A 21841-nucleotide genomic window follows, 5' to 3' on the forward strand; every position below is an offset into this window, starting at 1 on the left:
TGATGCCTCCCCGTTTACGTTTCCTTGCATCAAGCCACAAACAGAGTAGGTATTAATTGTCGTCAAGTGCACAGCCACAACCCCCTCTTTAATATCATTCATAAGTGTTCTGCTAAAACCTTCAGTCTTTCAGCAGATCGCTTCTGTAATCCCATGTCACTGATGAGTTTTGGCAGAGATAAAGAACGAACTCCATTTGCCGCTGACAACTCTCCCTCACTTTCCCTTTTTAGCTGTTGCAGCAGTACACAAAATCTGTAACGGCATTCCCTGCTGAATGTCGTTTCAAACTGGCATCATTCCTCCGAGCTACGTGTTTGCTAACAGGGTTTTAAGGCAAACAAACAAATGCACTCTGCACGTGTGGTCTGCACACCGCCTTGAGCCACCCAGCCTTTCAAAACACTGCTCTTCCTACAGAAATGTTTGTGGCATGAACCCAAGTATCCCGACCACAGAGGCAGCTCGTGCCTCGCTCCCACGGATGGTGCCCTGACACCTGTGGGGTCTGCTGCAGGAGGGAAGTGGAAATACCTGGGGTCTGCTGCACAAAAGGTCACAGCCCAGGCAGAATGTGCTGACACTAACTTTGGGGTGAGGAAGAAACCACCATCGAGGGACATGGACAGCTGTCTCTCTCCCATTACTTTTTAAAAACAAAACAAAACAAAACAAAAAAAAAAAAAACACATGCACAAAAAAAAAAAAAAAGCAAACAAAAACTAAATCTCATTCTTCCTGCTCCTAAGAAAAATCCTTTAAAAACGAGTGACGCTAGTCCTATAAATTAATTAAGGGTCAGTTTGCAGTGTTATTAAATTATATGCCTTATATACAGAACTGAAGAGATTGTCGGAATTCATGAAACTACACTCAGACCTCAGATACTTTCCAAAGTGCGTAGAAGGACTTAAAGAACTAAACAGAAAAAAAAAAAAATCAAGAAGCCTCGCTTTGAATAGCATTCACTGCAATATCCAAACCAGCGACATACTTCCACATTACTGCTATGGCTCTGCCCTCCAACATGTGTTCACAGCTTTGATTAGATCCAACCACAAGTTAAGGACTAAATGTACTGAGACATGTCCCCAGCTGATTTCAGTATAAACTGCATGTCTGGAATGCGACTTCACAGACAGGTCCATGGTCACGGCATTGCAGCTAAGCATTTCCTAAGCTGTACATTGATGCATGGACAAAGCAGATATGCATTTGTGCCATATTCACATTGATAGAACTGCTGAGAGAGTAGTCAGGAGAAGGAAAAGAAGAGAACAAATGGGTAGTTTTGCCATATTTGTAATAAAGGCTTGGTCCACCAAGTTTTAAAAAAAAAATGTACTGCACAGGCATACTTGCATGCAGTAACCTTTGTGGACATGAAAAACCTCCCATCGCTTTTCAGGTTTGGAGAATATATGGTGTTTACCACAGAGTGCCAAGACCAACAACCTGTGTGTACTTCCATTACACATTTTGGTACCTGCACAATCGGGTGGCCCCCAGCAGATGCCTTCACAGCCCCTCGACTGCCTTCTGTCTCGTAATGAGCTCTGTGGTGGGACTTCGGCTGCACTTCAATACGCAGTTCATAAGGTCCCGAGTGAGATGGCAGCTGCCAATCAAGGGCAGGCAGGGATGGGCTATAATGGAAAGGAAAATATATTAAAAATTAACATCAAGTACACTATCACAAACCACAAGCATCCAGCACTATTACTTTAGAGACCGTGTTTCACAGTTCATCCTTCACCATCTTACATTTAAAATTTCATCAATATAGATAATGCCATGACATAAGTAATTTAGAAGGTAATGGTTATTTTATGAAGATTGAGTGTATTTGATGGCCCAGATGCTATCCAATTTGTAAACAAAATGGAAAAACGTTAAGATGCTGCTTACAAACATCTTAATATATTGATTCTTGAATCAAAAGGACAAAGGTAGGTGGAAAGATGCAGAGGAATTGCAGGGAGAGTATTTCTGTTGTGAAAGAGAATGCCCAACCAGCTCTGAAGAAGTCATATGTTTAATGAATCTAATGGATGTCAACAAATCCATTTCAGGTGTAAAGAACAAAAAACCACTTCCCAGCTTTCCTCCAAACACACAAACAAGTCACAGAGTCTCAAAGTGAAGCTGGTCTCTCCCTGGTTCACACAACATAAGAAAGCAAGATCCGAAGTCAGAACTTGGTTACAAATCCTACCAAGGATGACGCACAAGCCAGAAGAAAATCCAGCTCACTCTTCCGGCTCTGTATTGACTCAGCAATTACTGAACTATTAAGGACTCATTACTATCACAAAAGTAAGCAGGCCTGACAATATGCAATGGTGGGGAAGTGCCATTCTTAGAAACCCACTTCCAGAGTAAAACCACACTTGAAAACACTGTCAGGAGAGCTCGTCTGTAAGAAAAGCCAAGCTGGTGCTCCAGGGAAAATAAAAAATAAAAGGAAGGAACAAATATTTTTGAAACAGTGTTAGGCTTGATACAAATTTATTGACTTTAAAATTGGCACAAAAAGCTTCATAATGAAAACACTAATTTTATGCCCAGCATATATTTATTCTTTTGGTAAATTCTCCTAACCAGGGTGCCCTTCAAAAGCCATTGCAAGTAGTTAATTGGCACAGCTGAAACTCTTCCATTAGTCTTCATCAGCCTGGAGAAGAGGATCATCATGCAAGACAGCTGTCCTCAGCCCCCCTGTTGTCCATTGATGCAGGATGACTCCACACAGGACTGCAGGGTGACCACAGTGGTGAGTATGGCACTGCTGACTGCCCCAGGCTGGATGGCACTGCCAGCCATGGCAGGAGGCCCGGACATGACTGAGGGCAGGTGAGCAGGTTCAGGGGCTGCACAGCTCCTGCTGGAGGCTGAGTGGAGGCTGGCCATCCGAAATTTACTGCACTGGGTGCATTTATTACAAGCACGTATTCAGCTGAAAGCTGAGCGCTCCACACAGCACCACTCCAGCATGCTGGTGGTGGCTCCATGGGCATTACAGTGCTCATATCCCTCAAAGCATCCCCGCTACCTCCCACTGAGGGAGGGCCAGAGGCTTTAACCACTCGTACCCACTACTATAAGTAGCACCACAACCAAACAAAGGAAGCTAGAAAGCGCACGACTCTTCTCAGGCTGGGGTGTTATACCACATGCTTTCATTTAATTTTATTTTTAATGTTTATTCAGTACTTTATCACCAGTATATTTCACTTGAATCTGCTAGTGCACATGTGCATACATGTATACTCATGGGACTTTACATGGCGTCAAGTTTCTCTACATTATCCTTCCTCGCTGCCTATAAATTTGCCAGTTTGAGTGACTTGAGTGCCTATGGACAAGCACTGCTTGCACTACAGAAATTACCCATTTCTGTAACAAAATTTGAAGCCATGCTATAGACAGGGCACCTGACGATAAAAACACTACACCAACACAGCTCCCTGGGTTTCTATAGCACATTTATACTTTTATAAATGGTGGCTGCTTAAACCCAGCTGATATGGACATTATCTCATAGCTAACACTTCCCATGGACTACATATGTACTACTGCAGCCTTTGGGGGCTACCAAATGGTATACTGAAGGGGAGGTATTAGCACCTCTTGCACACTCGTCAGCTATTAGACACATACCAAAAGACCCAAGAGCAGCCTAAAAACTGTAGACAATTGGCTGTTGCATGAAGCCACTTTTCTTTGCCTAGTGCATTAGGTGCACATTCTTTAGTCTGAAAAATTCTAAAAAAAAATATAAAAAGGACAAACCATATTTGACTAATGATGAATGACAAAGCACAGCAAAAACAGCTGTGCCTCTTCTGGTGATGATCAGCACACATTTTTAAACAGATGTTTCTGTTTTTAAGTAAATTCTCACTTGATGAATCTTTTTTTTTTTTTTTTTTTTTCCTGAGGACACAATATCTATCACATCGTTAAAAAATTAATATTATATTAGAATGGACTACTCTAACTGGCAGCACATAGTCCACACAGTCCTTGAGTGAAGAGAGATTTTTTAAGATATATGGAACAAAGTAATAGTCCCATAACTAATTAGATTTCTTAAAAATAAAATAAACACTTTCAAATCAGCACCTGAAAATGTCAGTATAATAAAGGTGTAAAATTGATATTCTCAAATAAAACCTGAAAATAAAATACAGTTTGTTCTTAGTCTGCAATCTATAATCAAAATTCCAAAATACCACCTGCTCAATTATAAATCGACAATTAATGACAGTTTTCCTGATAAAGGAAGCAGAGTGATGCATATAACGGTGTCATGGGTTGGGGCTGTCAGAGCTATTTCCTATGTTAGGTTATCTTCACCATGCACTTAATTTCCTGCAGCTAAACATGGTTAAAGGAAAAAGGCACCAAGCAAACAGCATAGGGGTAAAAAAAAATCTGGTTGCTGCAAACAAATCTTATCAATTTGAAAACTACCCCAACTAGTAAGCATCATGTGGAGGGCAGATGAGCTGCTCCACTAGGAAGGGGAGGGAAGGAGAAGGAAAAGACCTTTGCACAGTCTTCATATCACATATACATTAGTTCATTTCCCTCAGACTGAATTTTCCACCAACTGCCAATCTGTCCCGCTCCTTTCTACACCATAATAAATTCCACTGTATTCATTCAAAATGCTATAATGAGGGATGGTTATTTCAAGGCAGGTTCACAAAAACTGGTGTTAGACTGCAGAAAACGCACTCAATGTAACTATGTCCTACATAAATCAGATTACAAAACAGATGAATAGTGATTTATTTTGCATACACCAGATACACAATATGATTAAATCAAAAACAGATTATCCAGTCTGGCTGACTTCTGCCTTTAGCAGAAAGATTTATCAAGTTACAGGGAAAAAAAAGAAAAGATATTAAGCAGCACACTGGAATATAGACAGGGAGGAAACAAAGCCAAAAAACTTCTATTAAACTTTGCAAAGGTGTTTAAGCCCTATTTTCATAAGATTATTATGCATTCAGGAATGAAATTGCCTTTCTCTGCATAAGCTACTAGATGCCAAGGGCCACTTGAAAAAGATTTGCAAACATTTTTGTCCTTAACTAGGCTGTTGTGCAAAAGGTGTCAGAACAACTGCTGGTCTCATACGGGGACAAACCGTTCTGCTTTGCCAACTATCACAGCGTGGAGTCATCTACCAAAGATAGCTGTGTGACAGTGGCAAAAGCTGCTGCCCCACAGAGCAGAGTGGTGTGTTTCAACACCTGAAGTAAAGCAAGTGGTCGGAGGAGTGTGGCTGAGCCTCCTCCACTAACCTTATTTTTACTAAGAGTGAGTGTTCCTTCAGAAACAAAAGCGTAAGCTTGAGAAACCACAGGGCTGCTGAGGCTTTTACCAGGCTGCTAAGCTTGCCCCTGCTCCAACCCTGCACCAAATACAAATATGGTTACAATTTATTACTTATTACACATCTCATGTGAAAGTGGATGCCTGTTGAAGATTCTAGGGTGTTTTTTAGAAGAGTAAGAAAACAACAAGGATCCCTGTTAGTCCACCCACTGGCTTGTGGTCTGAGAAATGCATGTGCTTTGTATTTTACCTGTGAGTTAACATGGGTAGACATTTTTTTTTAATTTCCTATCCGACAATTGAGCAATCTGTCTGTGAACTGTTAACATACACGCCGTGTCCCAACCCAGACTTGGCTGTGCTTCTCTGACATGTGGAGCAAGTAGCAACTCCACCAAGTTCATGCAGCACTTTGGAATCCCTCACGTTGAGATCTAAAAATGTGAGTTGTCGTAATGCTTACAGATAATACTCAGCACAACAGTCCTGAAAGTTAACATTCAGAGATAGATTTACATAGGAAATTTTTCATTTGTCAACTTAGAGAAAGAACAAGAAACTACTGCTGCAAGAATGGCAGGAACAAGTGGCTTGCGTCACATCTCTGCTTGTTCTGAATTTAGTATCACACAGTGCTAAAACGAGCTTGTGAAGGAAGGCTATCAATAAGAAGCTTACAGGGGCATTTGAATAACTAAAAAGCAGTCAGAAGAAAGCGCAGGGATTTAAATCAAACAAACAAACAAAACAGTTTACTGAGACAGGCTTCCTACCAGACCTCAGCATCACAGTACAGCAACCCAGCACAGTCAAAAGATTTTTAAGAGTTTTTTTTTTTTTTTTTTTTTTTTTTGCTACACAGTGGCAAAACCAACTTGTCAAGTCTGTAAATACCCCCATGCAGCATGAATACAGCAAGAAAAAGGCTGGAGATGTGGGCTCTTCCCTGTCCTCCCCCTCCGTTCCCCAATTAACAGCAGCTAGCCCCAAAGAGATGGTTACCAACACATAGCCACAAGTCCCCATTTTACCAGGTCTTGTTAAGACAGTTCAGCATTTGCTTTGTCTGAGGAACTTCCTCTGGTTTGCCATAAACAAAGAAGTTTGCCATGAATGCACAGTTCAGCAAATCTTGTATTGCCGCACTTGTGACATCTTAAGATAGGCTGGGGCCCTTTTTCACCTTTAGAAACACCAATTTTGTGAGAAACTCAACTTCTCTCCAGTAGGGTTGTTCTCTGTCTTATCATCTGGACCAAAACATCTATTTAAAAACAAAAACAAAAAAACACCACCATAACAAACAAACAAAAAAAAAAAGTGGACCCAGAAGGTCCACAAAGAATGTGGAGAAAAAATGTATCACTTTAAAAATCATGATTTTTAAAGAAAATCATGCAGTTTGGGGCCTCAGTGGATGATTTTTGTATGCTTGAGTTTAATACTGTCACAGTCACAAAAGTGGAATCCAAAAAATCCACAAAAAATAAACAAGCCCATTGATGCAGATAAAAGCCAAATGTGCTTTTGAAAGTGGTAGACAGATATCCAAACATACATTCTCTGTGTGCAAATTACAGCCTCCATATGTAAAACTACATGTTTCTCTCTGTGGTTTCAAGAACATATATGTATATTTTTGAGGCTGAAAAGGAGACTGAAGCTAAAAAAAAAAATAAACCATATAAAAAATACAGTAGAGAGCTTTTACAAACCACCTGGAACTGGGTGTCTATTCCTGGAAGCTCCTTTTCGTGTGGCAGACTTCAAACATGCCATACACCTGACCAACAAATCCAACCACTTTTCTTCCCACCTCCCCCCCAGCTACCCTACATCTAATGAAAATTAAAGTGATACAGGCTAACACACTTATTGGATGAAACTGTTATTAAAGCCGATATCAAAATAAAGTTATTTTGAGGCAACTACAAAGCATATAAAGAAGTTGTTACTTTTCAATGAGTAAGAAACTGGCTCTAGATTTCAAGTTTTGTTTGGTCAAGTAGAGTGGCATAAGAGGAAGACGTAAAAAAAGCATAAGATACTCAGAAATCTGGCATTGTCAGGAGTGCCAATCCTTTCTGCTAGAGCCAATAATGATTTGGGACGTGCTGATGAGTGGGTGAGAAACAAGATCTTAATCTTGGAAAGTCACTAATACCATGCTGTCAGTACTGTCTCCAAATCCAAGGGCAAAAGTCAAACTCTGTACTTCCATCTTGCCTTTGACAGAGCATGGAAAAGTGATGTATAAATATCAGAGAAAAGAAAGCAACTGATTCAGCCACAGGTTGAGAAACACAGAGTATCAGCTGCCTGTACAATAAATGGCTGATGGAGTGCTTCTTCTTGTATATTGAGGTCTGGAAGAGGCACAATTCCCATTGCCACCTCATGGTTTGATCCAAAGCTTCTCATGTTCATCTCTACTTGGTCTCTCAATATCTTCTACACCAAAAGCCTTGGCCTGAGGCCACAGACAGCAGTCAAAGCACCAGGGACGAAGTCCCAGCTGCACTGGTAACCCTAAACAGCCTGCCTGCCTGGTGCCGTCCCCAGCAGCAGGGCCAGGGCCTGTCCTCCCACCCTTTGTCATGAACCTCAGTAACCATACGCTGACTCCTGCACAGGAATCAGGTCGTGTTGGTAGCCCTTGGTGGGGATCTATCAGCCAAAACCTGCTCTGAAGAGCCCAGAGCTGGTGGATCTGGGATGAGCTTCCAAGCTGGTATGCCTCACATTCCTCTTAAGAAATCAGAAGAAACTTGGGGCATGAAAAGACAGTATTTCTGTTGAGCCAGGCAATACTTTCTCTACTCTTATTATACCTCTTTGTCCCAGTACTTGAAAAGCTGAAAACTGATTGAGTTTTAATTACAATAAATGAAAAACATCAATTTTAGAGATAATACAAAAACAACACTGTTTCTCTTTTAGACTAATGCCTGCCATAAAAACACAGAAAAGGAGACAGCCACACACCCAGCTCACGCTGTTGGAGCATATTCCCCAGCAGGGAAATACAGGGGAATGAAAGGTGGGGGGGTGGGGTGGGGCATCAGTGATTTTCCAAGGCACGCTTGCTTTTGATGAAAATGTAATGCATATTCAGGAAGTGACAGAGGAGGTAATCAAATATGGTTATCTCAAAATCATTATGACCGGGTAGATTTTGGAGCCTGAGTTGTTTGTTGGAACTCACCCCTAAAGCCCCAGCATTTGAAATAGAACAGATGTGTAAAATAACAGGAAAAAAATCCAGATCTGTTGTGACAAATTCTTAACCAATTTTTTTGGAAAGATTTAAAATAACATAGTTTCTGTTGCGTAGGCTGTGATCCTGTTGACGTCTGTGCTCAGTTGCCCAGCACTCTTATATACATAAAATGAGAGGTATTTTTGGTGGAAGGAAGCACGGTCAGTGTATCTGATTGGTAAAATAACTTAAAATCACATTTCGACAGTAACTTCCAACTGCCCTAGAGCACAAGTTAATGAGATCACATGGAAACATATTGCGAACCAGGAAACATATTTTATATGAGACCAAAACAGTGGAAAAAATGTTAAATACACAATGTAGTGGGGCTCTGTTTTGTACACTTCACCTTTCTTGTTTGTGTTAGCACACAGGAATGCTAGGTTGCCTTCTCACTGACTACATTAAAGTGCCTACAGGCGACTCTCTGCAACAGAAAGATAAAAATGTGTTTGGTCGAACTGTCACGTTATTGCCCGTGCAGTCTTTGGCAAAAAACAGCCAAACACAAAACCAAACGTCCTGCCTCTCTGATAAATTCAGACTATTTTACACCTTTGGTGGGAGAACACAAATGTTTTTTTTTTTAATACTCAGGAAGTCTCTGATGGATTTTCTGGGTGTGGAAAGATCCCATCCCTGCGCTGAAAGACAGCAAGCGCCCATCTGTGGGTGGCTCCAGCAGACACAACAGGACAGTCACATCTCCCAGCGCTGAACTGGGCCAAGGTCCTGCCAAGGAGCTGGGACAATGCAGAGAGGAGGATGGGAGAACAGTGAGGATGAGGAGGGACAGTGCTACTTGTTGTAACATGAAGTGCCATGGTCCACTGTCCAGTTTTTGTAGGAAGCAGGTAGCAGAGAAACGCTGGGTGGAGACAAATGAGACTGGCAAGGTTGAGAGCCAAGGAAGCTATTACTAACTAAAATATTGCAGCTATGTGTCCACATCTTTCATGTTGGCAAAGACAGTTGTGTTGTTAAAAGCAAGAAGCCTTATGTTCTTGGGGAGGGAAAGGAGAAGGATTGCTATCACAGTCAGGGACCGGAACAGGTCTGTGAACTTTTGGAAAGCCAAACTCTTTTTCTGCATCACATGCCACTGTATATGCAGTCTTAAGATTTCAAATTAAAGACTGTAATTGAGACCAAAAGAGAAAGCAATGCATGTAACTCAAATCCAGGCCATTTGTTCCTTTCTACTTGGAGTCCTCTTATGATAAATAAATGTGACACGTATTATCAGCTTACAAATAAGGTTTTCTTGTTTAAACATAAAAATGGTGGAGAAAGGGAGAAAAAATAAAATCATTGTCCATTGCAGACAGGAAAAGAAGACTGGTATGAAGCTTTCATATAAAGTTTCAGATTAAGTAAGTGCTGAAGTAAGTTGTAAAAGAAACATATTCCTACCCTGTTTGCATTCACTGTCTGTAAAGCACAAACGTAAAGTGCCCTGTAACAGCACAATAACAGGAACATCTCATAGTCCTGCCGCAAAAACATGTTAAGACATGATGAACAACATCGATAAAACCTTGGTTTGACGGTACCCAATAGTCCTGCTGCCTGTCAAGCTTCTGAATACCCATGAATATCCTATTTTGAGACTGGCTGGACTTGGGCTTGTCCCCTGGGAAGCAGTAACCAGTTACAACCAACAGGCAGTCAACTTCTGGAGTGGCCTTTTTAACCTTTCAAAGATGTACTCATGGTCATGTCACACCAATGACAAGAGGCGGCATCACAAGAAATGTCTAAATGAAATGAGTGGATGGGCAGATTTGGCTGGCCAAACAGATATGGGAAGGGGAAGGAGGAAAAAAAAAAGAAAACCATACAGTAAAGATATTGCCAGGATTGTCCTCTAAGTTAGGGCTCCTTACCTCATGTAGGATGTAGGAGACAGAGACTTTGGTTTGGCCCACTGGTATGGATGCTGTGGCACAGACAGGTACTGCTCACAGAAGTTTCCTTTCCTGATGTGCTGAAAGCTGGAGAAGTCTTCTGGTGACAAATCGGCAGTTGGCGATATGGTCCCATGATCCTCGCCAGCCGGTTCGGTTTTGAGAGTCATGGATGGGGTGTGGTCAATAGCGGTCTTCCTTGACTTGATGGGAATCCCATCGTTCATATCTATCGTGCTGTCGGTGGTGAGAGCATTGATGGCAGCGACAATGGCAGAGCTCGTGTACTGGTTGGTGTTCCCCAGCCACGTCTCGTCTGTGACACTCACCCGTGGCGAGTTTTGTGGTGAAGGTGTTGGGGAGTGATGCGGTGAGTAGGAGGTCTGCCGGCCATTGAGGCTGTACTTTCTCTTGTTACAGGGAGATGGAGGCCTGGAGTTGCGAGCCCCCAGCCAGTTCTCCTCTGTGATGCTTGTCCTGGGAGATGTAGACGGAGAGTGCCTTGGCGAATTGAGCAAAGTGCAGGCCACCATGCCACGCTGGTAGCCTTCCTCTGTGTCAGTGGTCTTCGGAGAGACACATGGGGACTGCCACGGAGAGGTCTGGGGAGAAGTGTATGGGTACGAGTAGTTGGACTCGTAGGAAGATGCTTCAGAGTTGCAGCTTCTGGAAGACAAGCTACTAGCTGGACTCAGGCAGGACGGGTCTCTGTACGCCTCGATGTTCGGTAAGTTCAAAGTGGCAGTGGAAGGTGATCGCTTTGCATTTGGGATGGCTTCCTCAACCTCATCGTGGAAAAACTGGTTGTTGTTATGATGAAGTCCCATGTAAGAGGTGATCTCAATTCTAGGGCTCTCCAGTGCTGGAGCTCCGTTAGGTCTGATGTTTGGAGGCAGGTAATACTCAGAGGCCCCACTGTCAATGTGTCCTCCATATCCAGAAGGATGATTTGTTGATGGGACAACTGAAATGACAGGATTTGATGTCTGAAGGCCATGACATGGAGTTGACAATGAGGAATGTGCCACATTTAGAGGCAAGCCAGCATTTACGTTTGAAGATGTATAATTATAGTGTTCTGGAAAACAAACAAACAAACAAAAAATAATGATATGAAGTGTTGCACATAAATACTCACTTAGCAACATACCGAGCTGGAGTGGAGGAACATGACAAAAGACACGAGAGAACAGCACTCTTTGACAACCCATCAGACAGGCATGCCGTGTTAGGGGAGAAGCTGCACGCTTGCATCCTTGAAAATCCTACTAACTGAGCAGCACAAGACAAGCTGTCTTGTGACAGGGATGTACATGGACTGAGTTTGTCTTGAGGAGACATATGTAAACCTTCAGAACCAAAAATTGAGTCTTCAAACAGGGGTGCATTAGCATTCAGAGACTGCAATGCTGCCCAAGAGATGTGCTTTTACACATGAGCCTAATTCCCTCACTGAAAAGCTGGAATATTAAAAACTAAAAAACAAACAAAAATAAAACAACACACCAACAACAAAAAAAAGTGGAGGCAGACTAAAACAAAGAACACGATCAACTGCATTCTGTTAAAAAAATTATACACAACTGAAATTTCCATTACAGAGAGTTTCCAAACGGTTCCAGTTAACTAGGTTTTTGGAACGAGATGGATCTATTGACCTGCTCTCATTTCTGGGACCACTTATCCTCCGGCCTAACTGGCAAAGACCAGGTGATGGATAAACATGGATGTGTTGCTACTCTGTGACAGATGAAATTCCACTAAAATTGCTGGTTCTCGTGCATGCCACATTAAGCACTGCCAGCAGTGTGCTCTTGGCCAACTCCCTAAGCATGTTACAGCTCCGGGTGTACTAAAGAAATAGCACGGTTGTGCTGTGTGGAAAACCTGAAAAGTGACAGATCACATCACAGACTTGCACCAACACAGGGGAACAGCCCAACCTTCACGCACCTTCATCCACCTTCATCCCTGCTGTGCTATGGAGAACCTGGCCTGCAGGAGACCATTCTCTCCTCGCCCCACCGTCAGCCTGCTGGTGGGGCACCTTCGGCTCTGCTCCTTCTGCCCTGGGGCTGCATGTGGGTCTCTATATGCCACCCAGGGACACCCCAGGCTGTGGACAGGGAGACAGGCAGCCCTTGGTGCTATGAATGGTGGTAGGATCAGGAGTCACCCCGTACTTTCTTGCATAAGGAGGCCTGGCATCACCGGCACACTTGGGCCAGACACCCTCATGCTGGTGTCACTCTCCATGTGGGAAAAGATAGCAAACCCTTGCTATCAGCTTGCTGAATTTGAGATTTGGGTAATGCTGTTCTAGAAGTTTATTCACAGCAGGCTGGAAATACACCCCGCTCCAGCTCCATGCACAACCAGCATTGCCCCGGGTTTGTTAGGGCAGTGACGCTTTCCCATATGACAGAGGGAAACTTTGTGTGCCCCTGGCCAGACCTGGTCCACACAGGTAACTGGTTCCCATCCCTCCCAGGTGGCAAGCTCCTGGAAGTGCCCAATGTCCACCTTCCCCGCATAGATGCAGAAAAGCTCTGTTAATCATCGTGACTGGTATTCCCAACACGACTCACTCCCCAGGAGCACTGTGGATGCAAACAAGCCTCCGAGCAGGTTATGCCAGCCAGTGCTACCAGCTATTCGCTTTCTTTTGTGTATGAGCTCAGCCCTCTCTGGTGTCATCCTCCGGCTACCCCATGCTCATGTTTCTCTCTGGCAACCACTCCGAGACAAATGGTACTTACAAAAAATTAATGTGCTCTAGCAGTTTCACAGCTACTCTGTGAAGTTCCAGCTGCTTTGTGCCACGTCAGGTACCATTCACAAACAATAAGAAACAACATCTTTTCAGCTCACTTTCTACTCTACCTTCAGAAATGAGATGTTTAGTGAGAAGAGTCATTAAATTACAACAGAGCATACCGCAGATAGAACTGGATTATTCAACAGCAAGGCAAGGAGGAAATGTGGAAAAAGGGGTGCTCCTTTGAGACGGGTTATCTGACTGCAGTGGTCATGGCAATGCGCAGTTCTGCCTGGGGGACCAGAGCCCTCTCCTTCCAAAATGAGTTGCCTCTTCTTACTGCCCTGTTGCGTGGCAGCACTGCTCGCTCACAGCTACTGCAACCACTACTTCTTTCTCACTTTTCACAGAAAAAAAAAAAAAAACACCACACAACAACAACACCAAACATCAAAGTGGCAGTCAGTGGTAAGACCTTCTCCGTTTCAGAAAGTGGCCTCCAAGGCAGCCCCAGCCCCTTTCTGCTTCCTCCAGCTCCGGAGGCAGGCGACGTCCCTGGCGCTGTCCCAGCTGCTGGGATGCAGGCCCGGCTCTTCCTGGCAGCCCCACCACATGCGCCCCATGGGCCCTGCTGCACGGCCGGCCCCTGGCACACGGCCAGAGACACACGGGCAGGGGGCTGGGGGCTCTGCGGGGTGCCCCAGCTCTGCGCCCACCAGGTGGGCTTGGCAGACCAGCTGCATCTGCTGACTGCTGCACCGACACCTTAGTTATTATAATTAATAAGTAAATAAACAGAGATTGTTGTTACCTGCATAAAAAGTACCGTGAACCCAGTAGTACTCCAAAATCTAATGCGCAGCTAGGGTAAAAAAAGCTAGAGTAAAAATCGGACATTGAAGTCTGCCAGGGATCTGCAGCCCAGGCTGAAGAGCTTATACAAAGCCTCAGACTGGCCTCAGGAAACCAGCTTAAAAAATGTATATATAAGCACAAGCTACCAATGCTCCAAGCAACAAGTCCTCCTAACGCACATCGCAAGGAATAGTCTCTTTTAGTACTATCATGCACATTTTTAAGAAGTCAACTTTTAAAGGGCATAGGAAAAGTACATGGTGTACATCTTCTCACACAGTAGTACTCAGAATCAAAAGATCCAAACCCTTTACGTACATATATTTAGGTAACTTTTCAGACTGTGTACAAAAGATGCCCAACAAATATAAAAGCCTGAAAACCAGACCTAGGGACAAGACCAAGCCCCTGGCTTGTGCACTAAGACCCACCAGATGCATTTGTGAAAAATCACGTTCCTGTGCTCAACTCCTGTGTTCACAAAAATTCATCAAACACACATAGTGAGTGTTCATAAAATGCTGTTGTTTCCCTCACAACGGTAAGACACGCAGAAATAAAATGTCAGTCTTGAGAGGGAAGGGAGATGGAAGTGGCTACATAGGTATAAAACTACACCACATAATGCAGCTTTGTAGGGTATTTTGACAGCGCCGATACGGATGAAAGGAAGGTAATGCTTGAGCATGGGCAGCCACTTTGACTGTGACCCTGATCCACAGAGGCTCCCTGCATGGCGCAGAGCCCGTGAGCCTGGGCTTATGCTTGTACTGCTGTTCATGGGCAGTAACTCACACAACTTGGTACCACAGCACTTTCAAAAGCCTGTTTTAGTATCTTGAGCCAAACCTCGGTATCAGATAGACCAGCGGAGGTATGCAATGGTTTGGTTGCCAACATATTTACACTTACATTAGGTATAACTAGAACAAGAAATTGGACTCCTTGATTTGTGAGCACACCTTCACATTACATTTCACTTCATGACAGCATAAAAAAAAACAAAAACAAAACAAAACAAAACAAAAACAAACAAACATTTTTTTCTCTAGTTAGTTTTACTGGGCATAGGCTTTATCCCTTTCCATCATTAACAAGCTGATCCTACAAAGCACTGAGAACCATCATTTTTTATTTATACACTTTAAATAGGACTGCTTAACACCTGCAGCTCAAAGGGGCTTCAGAGAAGGCAAAGGCTGTTTTACACTTCCAGACGTGAAGCCACACCTAGGCTTACACTGAAGTTCATGCTTTCAGCACTGCCTAATGGAGTTACTCTTCTCACTACGACTTTGACACTTAAGTTGTTCAGGCCCCTCCACTTTCCAGGTGCCTAATTCATAGGAAATTACGTCTATAAAGCTTGGTGTGACACTCTTAAGAGCTAATTTTCTAAAAATCTGGGAATCTCCTTGCAGCCATCTGGACACTGAGAACGTGCTGGAGAGCAGGGCATTAGGAAGGGGAGCACCATGCACAGCTATGCCCTGACAGGCTGTGATATGCAGGGAAGGGTTTGGGAACCTCCTTTGATTTAAAGGGAAAAGCACTAGAAAAAAAAAAAAAAAAAAAAAAAAAGTAGAAAAAGAAACTGGAACAGCTTTAAATCACCTACTTTTACTTTTACATTGACCTGCTATAGCTGAGGCAGGGACAGCCTGCTTGGTATCGGGAAGCAACGACAACTTTCTGTGTGTGTGTCAGCTCCCAACTCCTTTACCCTGTTCCCACCTCCAGTATTGCTCAAAGTCATAAAACTGCCACACGGAGACACCGGGCTTGCAAACCGTGACCCACGACGAATCCGGGACCGTTATTTTTGCTTGCGGATGACCTTCAAGCCTGAATGCCTGGAGGACCGAAACCCTGAGCCGAGCTCGCTCCAGCTCACAGGCGGGGGGCGAGAGGAAGGGCAGCAGGGGCTTTTCCCCCGGCCCCATCTCTGCCACGGGGCGAGGCCGGACCCGAGCTGCCGCTGCCGGTCCCGGGGCTGCGGAGGGCGGCGGAGAAGCGGCGCTGGGCTCGCTGCCGGCCAGCCCCTGGCAGCCTGCGGGGACAGCTCGGTCGCAAGCTCCCGGCTGCGCACTCAAGGCAAAACTCCGGCTTTCTGAACAGCTCCGAAGTTTAACAAATCGCACACGGGCTGCCTCCCGCGTGGCCTCCCCTCCGAGACGTGTCACGGTACAGACACAAGGGCACCGAAAGAGAAAGAGGCTCCGGGCAGGATTTCACTGCTGGCTGCCGGTGCCCCCCGCTCGCCGCCCCGCAGCTGCGCAGGACCCAAAATATCGCCCCCGCTTCTGCCTCCCGCTCGGGAAGGACCCCCCGCAGGGCCACCTCCCCCGCCCCTTCCAGCAGCATCCCTCCCCCGGGACCCCCGGAGGTGCCTCCCCGGCCGCGACCCACCTCCGCCGCCGCCCTCATCGCTGTGCTTGAACTCAAAGAGGAAATCGAAATCAAACTCCTGCTCGGCCTCCACGCCGGTCATGGCTCCCGCCGCCCGCGGCGACCCCCGCCCGCCTCGCTCCGGCGCCCAGGCGGCGGCGCAGCCCCCGGCCCGCCCCGTCGGGCCCGCCCCGTCGCGCCCGACACCTGCTGCCGCCGGCACAGCGGGGCCTGGACGAGCTCCCCTCGGCGGCGGGGCTCCGGAGCGAGGCCCCGACAAGGCGCAGGAGGCGGCTGGCACGGTAATGTGACCCCGGCCCCGACGGCCGGCCTATCTCGCTATCGCCGCCGCCGCCTCTGATCCGCCCTCCGTCGCTTTGTTGATGTTTCCGGGTCGATGCAAACAACCGCCTTGCCCTGCCCTCCCCCGCACCCCCCTCCCGCGGCACCGGCTCGCACAGCGCAGCCCGCACGCCGCGGGGAGCCCCCCCGGGGTCGCCCGCACCGGGAGGGGATGTGTGCTGGGGAGACCTGGGGGCAGCGGGCTTTCACCTGCTCCCGCACGGTGGAAATCGCAATTGCCGCAGGTGCCGGGATCCCGTGGGGCGGCACGGTGCAGCCGGGGAGGTTTCTACCCTCGGGGCCTCGCCTCCGCTCGCCTTGTCCCGGGGGGATCCGCGCCGGGCGCTGAGCGCCGCCGAGGCACTGGTCTTGCTCCGAGGGTCCCCACCTGGCAGCTGCGAGCCAGGAGGCTCCGAACTCCTGCTTTTTTTTTTTTCCCCCTTTTCTTTTTTTAATTTATTTTACTTAGTTGCAGCACCCACTAGTGCCAACTGCTATAAAAAGCGCATTAAAGTGGGGCTCGCAACACACCAGTTGCCTCTGTGCGCCGGGCCGGGAGAAGTCCCCTGGCCCAAGCTGCGTTGGATGTGGCTCGGCCGGGGCATGAAGAGTGGCACGGTGCTTCCCCGGCCTGCGGGGTTCTGCTGCTTAAATGGGTTTAAAATCGGGTAGACAAAAAGAAATAGCGTCCATCTCGCATTAGAAATGCACTTCTCTGGGATCATACAAAGCCATTTTAAAGTCTCCAACACGCAAATGACCTCTCCGGCCCAGCAGCTAGGGCTTGCTGCGACTGCTGAGCTCCCAGAATTTAAGGCCGGATTTCAAAAGGAATAGCTTTTTAAAGCAGTTATGGAAATGGTATTCCCTTCTAAACCGAGGGAATACCATTTTCCAGGCGTATGGCTGAAATCTCCACTGCAAAGTGCCAGGAAAACACAGTTTTTTTCCATCAGAGTCCATCACGCTTTTTCCCCTCCCCGCACGGCCGCGCCGCAGTCTCGACGTGCCTCCGGAGGCTCGCCGGGCCCGGCGCACGTCGGAAGCCCCCGGAGCAGCCCCAGGACAAGGTCCCTTCGGCCCCGGCACCCTGCCAGAGGGCGGCCCTGTCCCGGGACAGGGCTTTGCCTTGCAGATGAAGGGGTCTGGTCCAGGGCGGAGGCGGTGCCGGGCCCGGGTGCCAAAGCGCCGTGCGGCTGCCGTCGGTCCCCCGCTCGGAGCCGCTTCCCCAAAGGGCCGGGGCTGAGTCACACGAGTGTGCAAAAGGCCCTGACAGCAGCGGAAAGCCCCGCCTGGAGCTGCCGGCCCATCGGGACCACGCTCGCCCTGGGATGCCGGAGCAGGCCGGGGACGAGTGTCCCCTGGTACCCGCGCACGGCCGCACCGCAGCGCGGCCCGACGGCACGGACTGCCGCCCCTCCGGTCCCCCTGCCGAGGGCCTACAAGCTGGACAGCTGCCTCGTCCGCACCCCCAGCCTCCGCGGCGGTACCCCCCGGTTTCACGGGGTTCATCCCTCCCCAAGTGGGGAGCTTCCCGCAGGGCCCCTATCTCCTGCCGGGGCTCGTCGGGAGGGAGGCGAGGAGCAGCTCCCAAATTGCTCCCGTTGCTTCCACTCCTCTGCCTCTTCCACATCTGGTACCTGCAGGATGGGTAAACTGTCGGAAACTACCGTCCAGGCGGTCTGATTGGCCAACTTCATAAATATTAGCGCCGTCAATAAAATATTTCCATTGGCACCCTTCCCTTGGAGAAGAAGTAAAGATGTAGAGAAAGGTAGAGCGGAAGCGATGCCGTACGTGGGGACAGAATAAGCGTAGCGCCAGTTACTGCGCAGGTTTAAAGCATTGAAAAGGGGAGAGAGAAACGAGACAGAGGGGAGCCGATGTGCTCCGGGGCAAGGCAAGCTCCCCGTCGAGCTTTACAAACCGACCGACGGACCGCCAGCCCAAATGCAGCATCTCCCCGTAGTGAACCCAAATTGTGCCAACTCCACCGATCGCACTGCAGGTCCAACAAGTCATCCAGCAGACTGGCTGCTCCAGCCGCAGTCACACAGCCTGAAAAAAGATTTTAAATCGTATGTGGCATTAACCCCCAGATATTTTCTGGACTCCGCACCTCTGTAGGAACCAAAGAAAAGAGCGGGGGCCGAGCTGCGCCCGGTCCTTCCACCGAGACACTGCGAGAGTTTCTTCCCACGCTAAACATGAAATAACCTATTTTCTGTCGTCTTTTGGTAATCAAGGAACACCTTAATTTGCAGGCAGTAATCCTGACTTTTAGGGTCGTCGTCGTCCCCGTTTCCTGGATTGGGTCACACCTTCTAGACTGCCTCATTTTCTCAGTCCCTTACAAAATCTATCATCAACACAGGAGAGAATTATCGAAGAGTGTCGGTGACATTTTAACACCGGGATCACAAATGCCACAGAAATCAAGAGAGGGGATCGCTTTCTGACAAGAGACTCCATTACACATTTAGTCTCTGGGTGTAATTTTTACAAGTTGGTGCATTCCCTGCCCTTGAAGTCCGGAGCACTGCAAAGGCTGCACAGCCCTCGGGGGTCCGAACGGGCGGGAGGAACGAAAGCCAACGCGATTTAATGAAGCAGTAATTATCTTCCATCTAAAACTGCCCTTGCATGCCTCAAAAGTGGAGCCGTGGTTGCAGCCACGCTCGTAGCTTTTGCATTGACAGGATCCTGTCAACTGAAAGGAACCACGGCAGTGAAAAATCTGTGTTGAAAGGAAGAAAGAGAGAGAGAGAAAAGAAAAAGAAAAAAGAAAGAGTGGAAAGAGGAGAAAGAGGAGAAAAAAAAAGAGAAGAGAAAGAAAAGAAATTAAAGGAAAGAAGAAAAGAAGAGAAAGAAAAAGAAAGGAGGGTCCTGAGCGACTGTCCAGCTTTCCTGGGACAAGCCCAGGAAGGGGAGCCGCGCTGTCCCACGGCGGAGCTGCGGGATAAACACGGCGGACTTGGACGCGACCCATCCTCAACTTCTTCACAACTTTCTAAGATGTGTGGGCTTGCTATGCTCCGCCTGGGGCCGGCAGGCCATTTCAGCCCGAGCAGCAGCAAAGCGGAGGCAAATAGGAAGCGAAGCGGGGAGCCTGGCAGCGCGGGGCGGCAGGGCAGGGGGCTGCCAGCAGGCCCGCAGCAGGGGGCTGCCCCACACCTGCCCCGGCACGGGGGCGATGCCCAGCATCACCCCGCAGGGTCCCCCCCGGCATCCCGCTCTGGTACCGAAAGGCTCTGGCTCGCAGCAGCGACGTGCGAAAAGGCAGCCAGTCGTCAGAGCGGTGCTGGGTAACGATGCTCCGGGGAGAGAAAAATGTCCCGACTGGCACAGACGAGGCTGCAGTCAGTCCCCGCGCCGGCAAAACGCTGCCCCTGGCACTGGCACGTTCAGTGCAAGCCGACAAAGCGCTTCCCAAGCCCCGTGCCCGCGATCTTTCTCTCCAGAAACTTTGTCGGCGTGCTTTCAGCGCGCTTTGTGGAGCAGGGTCACTGCAGGGTAGTTACAAGGAGTCGCGACACGGCGCTGGGGCGACACGGAGCCGGAGGGGGGAAGCGGCGGAGCCCCCCGCAGCCTGCCCCGGCTTGCGGGATTGTTTTGGTGCGCCAGGGGACGGCTCACGGCTAGCACGGCGCCTGGCACTGCCCCCAGACCCTCTCTGTAGGCGGCTTCCAAACTGTCCCGAGAGAATTTGCGAGGGCTGCTTGCAATTACAGGGCACATTCCGCCCCCTCCCCAAAAAAATCAGGCCTGCGCCTCGGGGCGGGAGGGGGGGCAGTCCCCGAGCCGGGGGGACGAGTCCGCGGCGCTGGCTCCCGAAGGGACACCAGCAGCCAGGCGGGTGCAGCCTCCCCTCTGCCCGGCCGGCACCGGCACCGGGACCTAGACCGGGACCGGGACCGGGACCGGGGCTGTACCGGGACCGGGACCGGGGCCGGCGGGAGGCGCCCGGGAGCGGCTGCGCGGCCGAGGCGGCGCCGTGCGAGAGGCGAAGGAGACACCTATTGGCAAGCGGCCGCCGGCAAACCTCCGGGCCGCCGCGGGGAAACACCGGGGGACACCGCCACCCTCCCGCCCGCACCCCCCTCCCGCCGCCCGTTACCTTCCTCCGCCGCCTTCATGGTGCTGCCGAGCGGGCGGGCGCCGCGCTGCGGGGCCGCCGCCGGCTCCTGTCTCCCGCTGTCTGCGTCCCGCGACGGCGGCGCGGCGGTGGCGGCCGGCGGGGCAGCGCTGGGCATCCACCCGGCGGGGCGGCGAGCCCCGGCACCGCGCCCCGGGCCGCCGCCGGCCCCCGTTCGCCCTCCCGCCCGCCTGCCCGCGCCCCCCGCCCGCCTTCACGCCCCGGGGGCCGGGGCCGCGCCGCCCCCGGCGTGGGAGCCGCAGCCGCGGAGGCACGGGAGCTCGCCGCCGCCGCCCCCCCGGGGCCGGGGCATGGAGAGGAGGGCGGGTGTGCGTGGGGACTGCGGAGGCACTGCCCGCCGCGGGGCGCCGGGGCCGGCAGGCGCTGCCCGGCGGCCGGGCTACTGGGGCGAGCGGGTGAGCGGAGCGGGGAAGTCTCGCTCTGACGCAGGGCTGCGCGCCCAGCGCCGCCTTTTTAAAGCTGGAAAACACCCCCCCCGCCCCCCCTCCCCCCCACCTCCCTTCCCTTCCCGGCCCCCTCTCTCCCCGCCCCGGCCCCGTGATGTCAGCCGGGCCCCGGCCCCGCCGCCGGCGGGCGGCCAGCGGGAGGCGGGCACCGGCGGGCACCGACGGGCCCCGGCCGCCGCGTCGCCAACTCGCTTCTCCGCGGGGCCCCGCAGCCGCCCGGCACGGCACGGCCCCGTCGAGGCCGACAGCGGCGTCGCCGGAGGCTGCGTGCGCTCCTCGGGGGAGCGGGCGGCACGCCGGGGTCGCGAAGTGAGGGAGGGGAGGGAAGGGAGACGGGGGAGAGAAGGAGGGAAAAGGAAAAAAAAAAAAAAGAAA

The 21841-nt window shown here is 49.4% G+C and overlaps 1 protein-coding gene across 7 annotated transcripts in view; it reads right to left on the reverse strand.

Annotated features, from left to right (window-relative positions):
* NFATC1 (nuclear factor of activated T cells 1) overlaps window positions 1–21393 on the reverse strand; it is a 120977-nt gene extending 99584 nt beyond the window's left edge. For 3 of the 7 annotated variants that reach the window (XM_084509671.1, XM_084509669.1, XM_084509672.1), the window contains exons 1-3: window positions 20982–21392; window positions 10501–11599; window positions 1487–1646 (exon numbers count right to left, since the gene is read on the reverse strand). In XM_084509671.1, coding sequence (XP_084365797.1) covers window positions 1487–1646; window positions 10501–11599; window positions 20982–21117 — 1395 coding nt within the window. In that variant the 5' untranslated portion in view covers window positions 21118–21392. Of the gene's footprint in view, window positions 1–1486; window positions 1647–10500; window positions 11600–16543; window positions 16824–20981 lie in introns of those variants that run through there. The other 4 variants (XM_084509673.1, XM_084509670.1, XM_084509674.1 and 1 more) reach the window with 4 other exon arrangements.
* Between the last annotated feature and the right edge of the window lie 448 nt (window positions 21394–21841).

The sequence above is a fragment of the Aythya ferina genome (assembly GCF_964211825.1).
Source record: "Aythya ferina genome assembly, chromosome: 2".
NCBI lineage: Eukaryota > Metazoa > Chordata > Aves > Anseriformes > Anatidae > Aythya > Aythya ferina.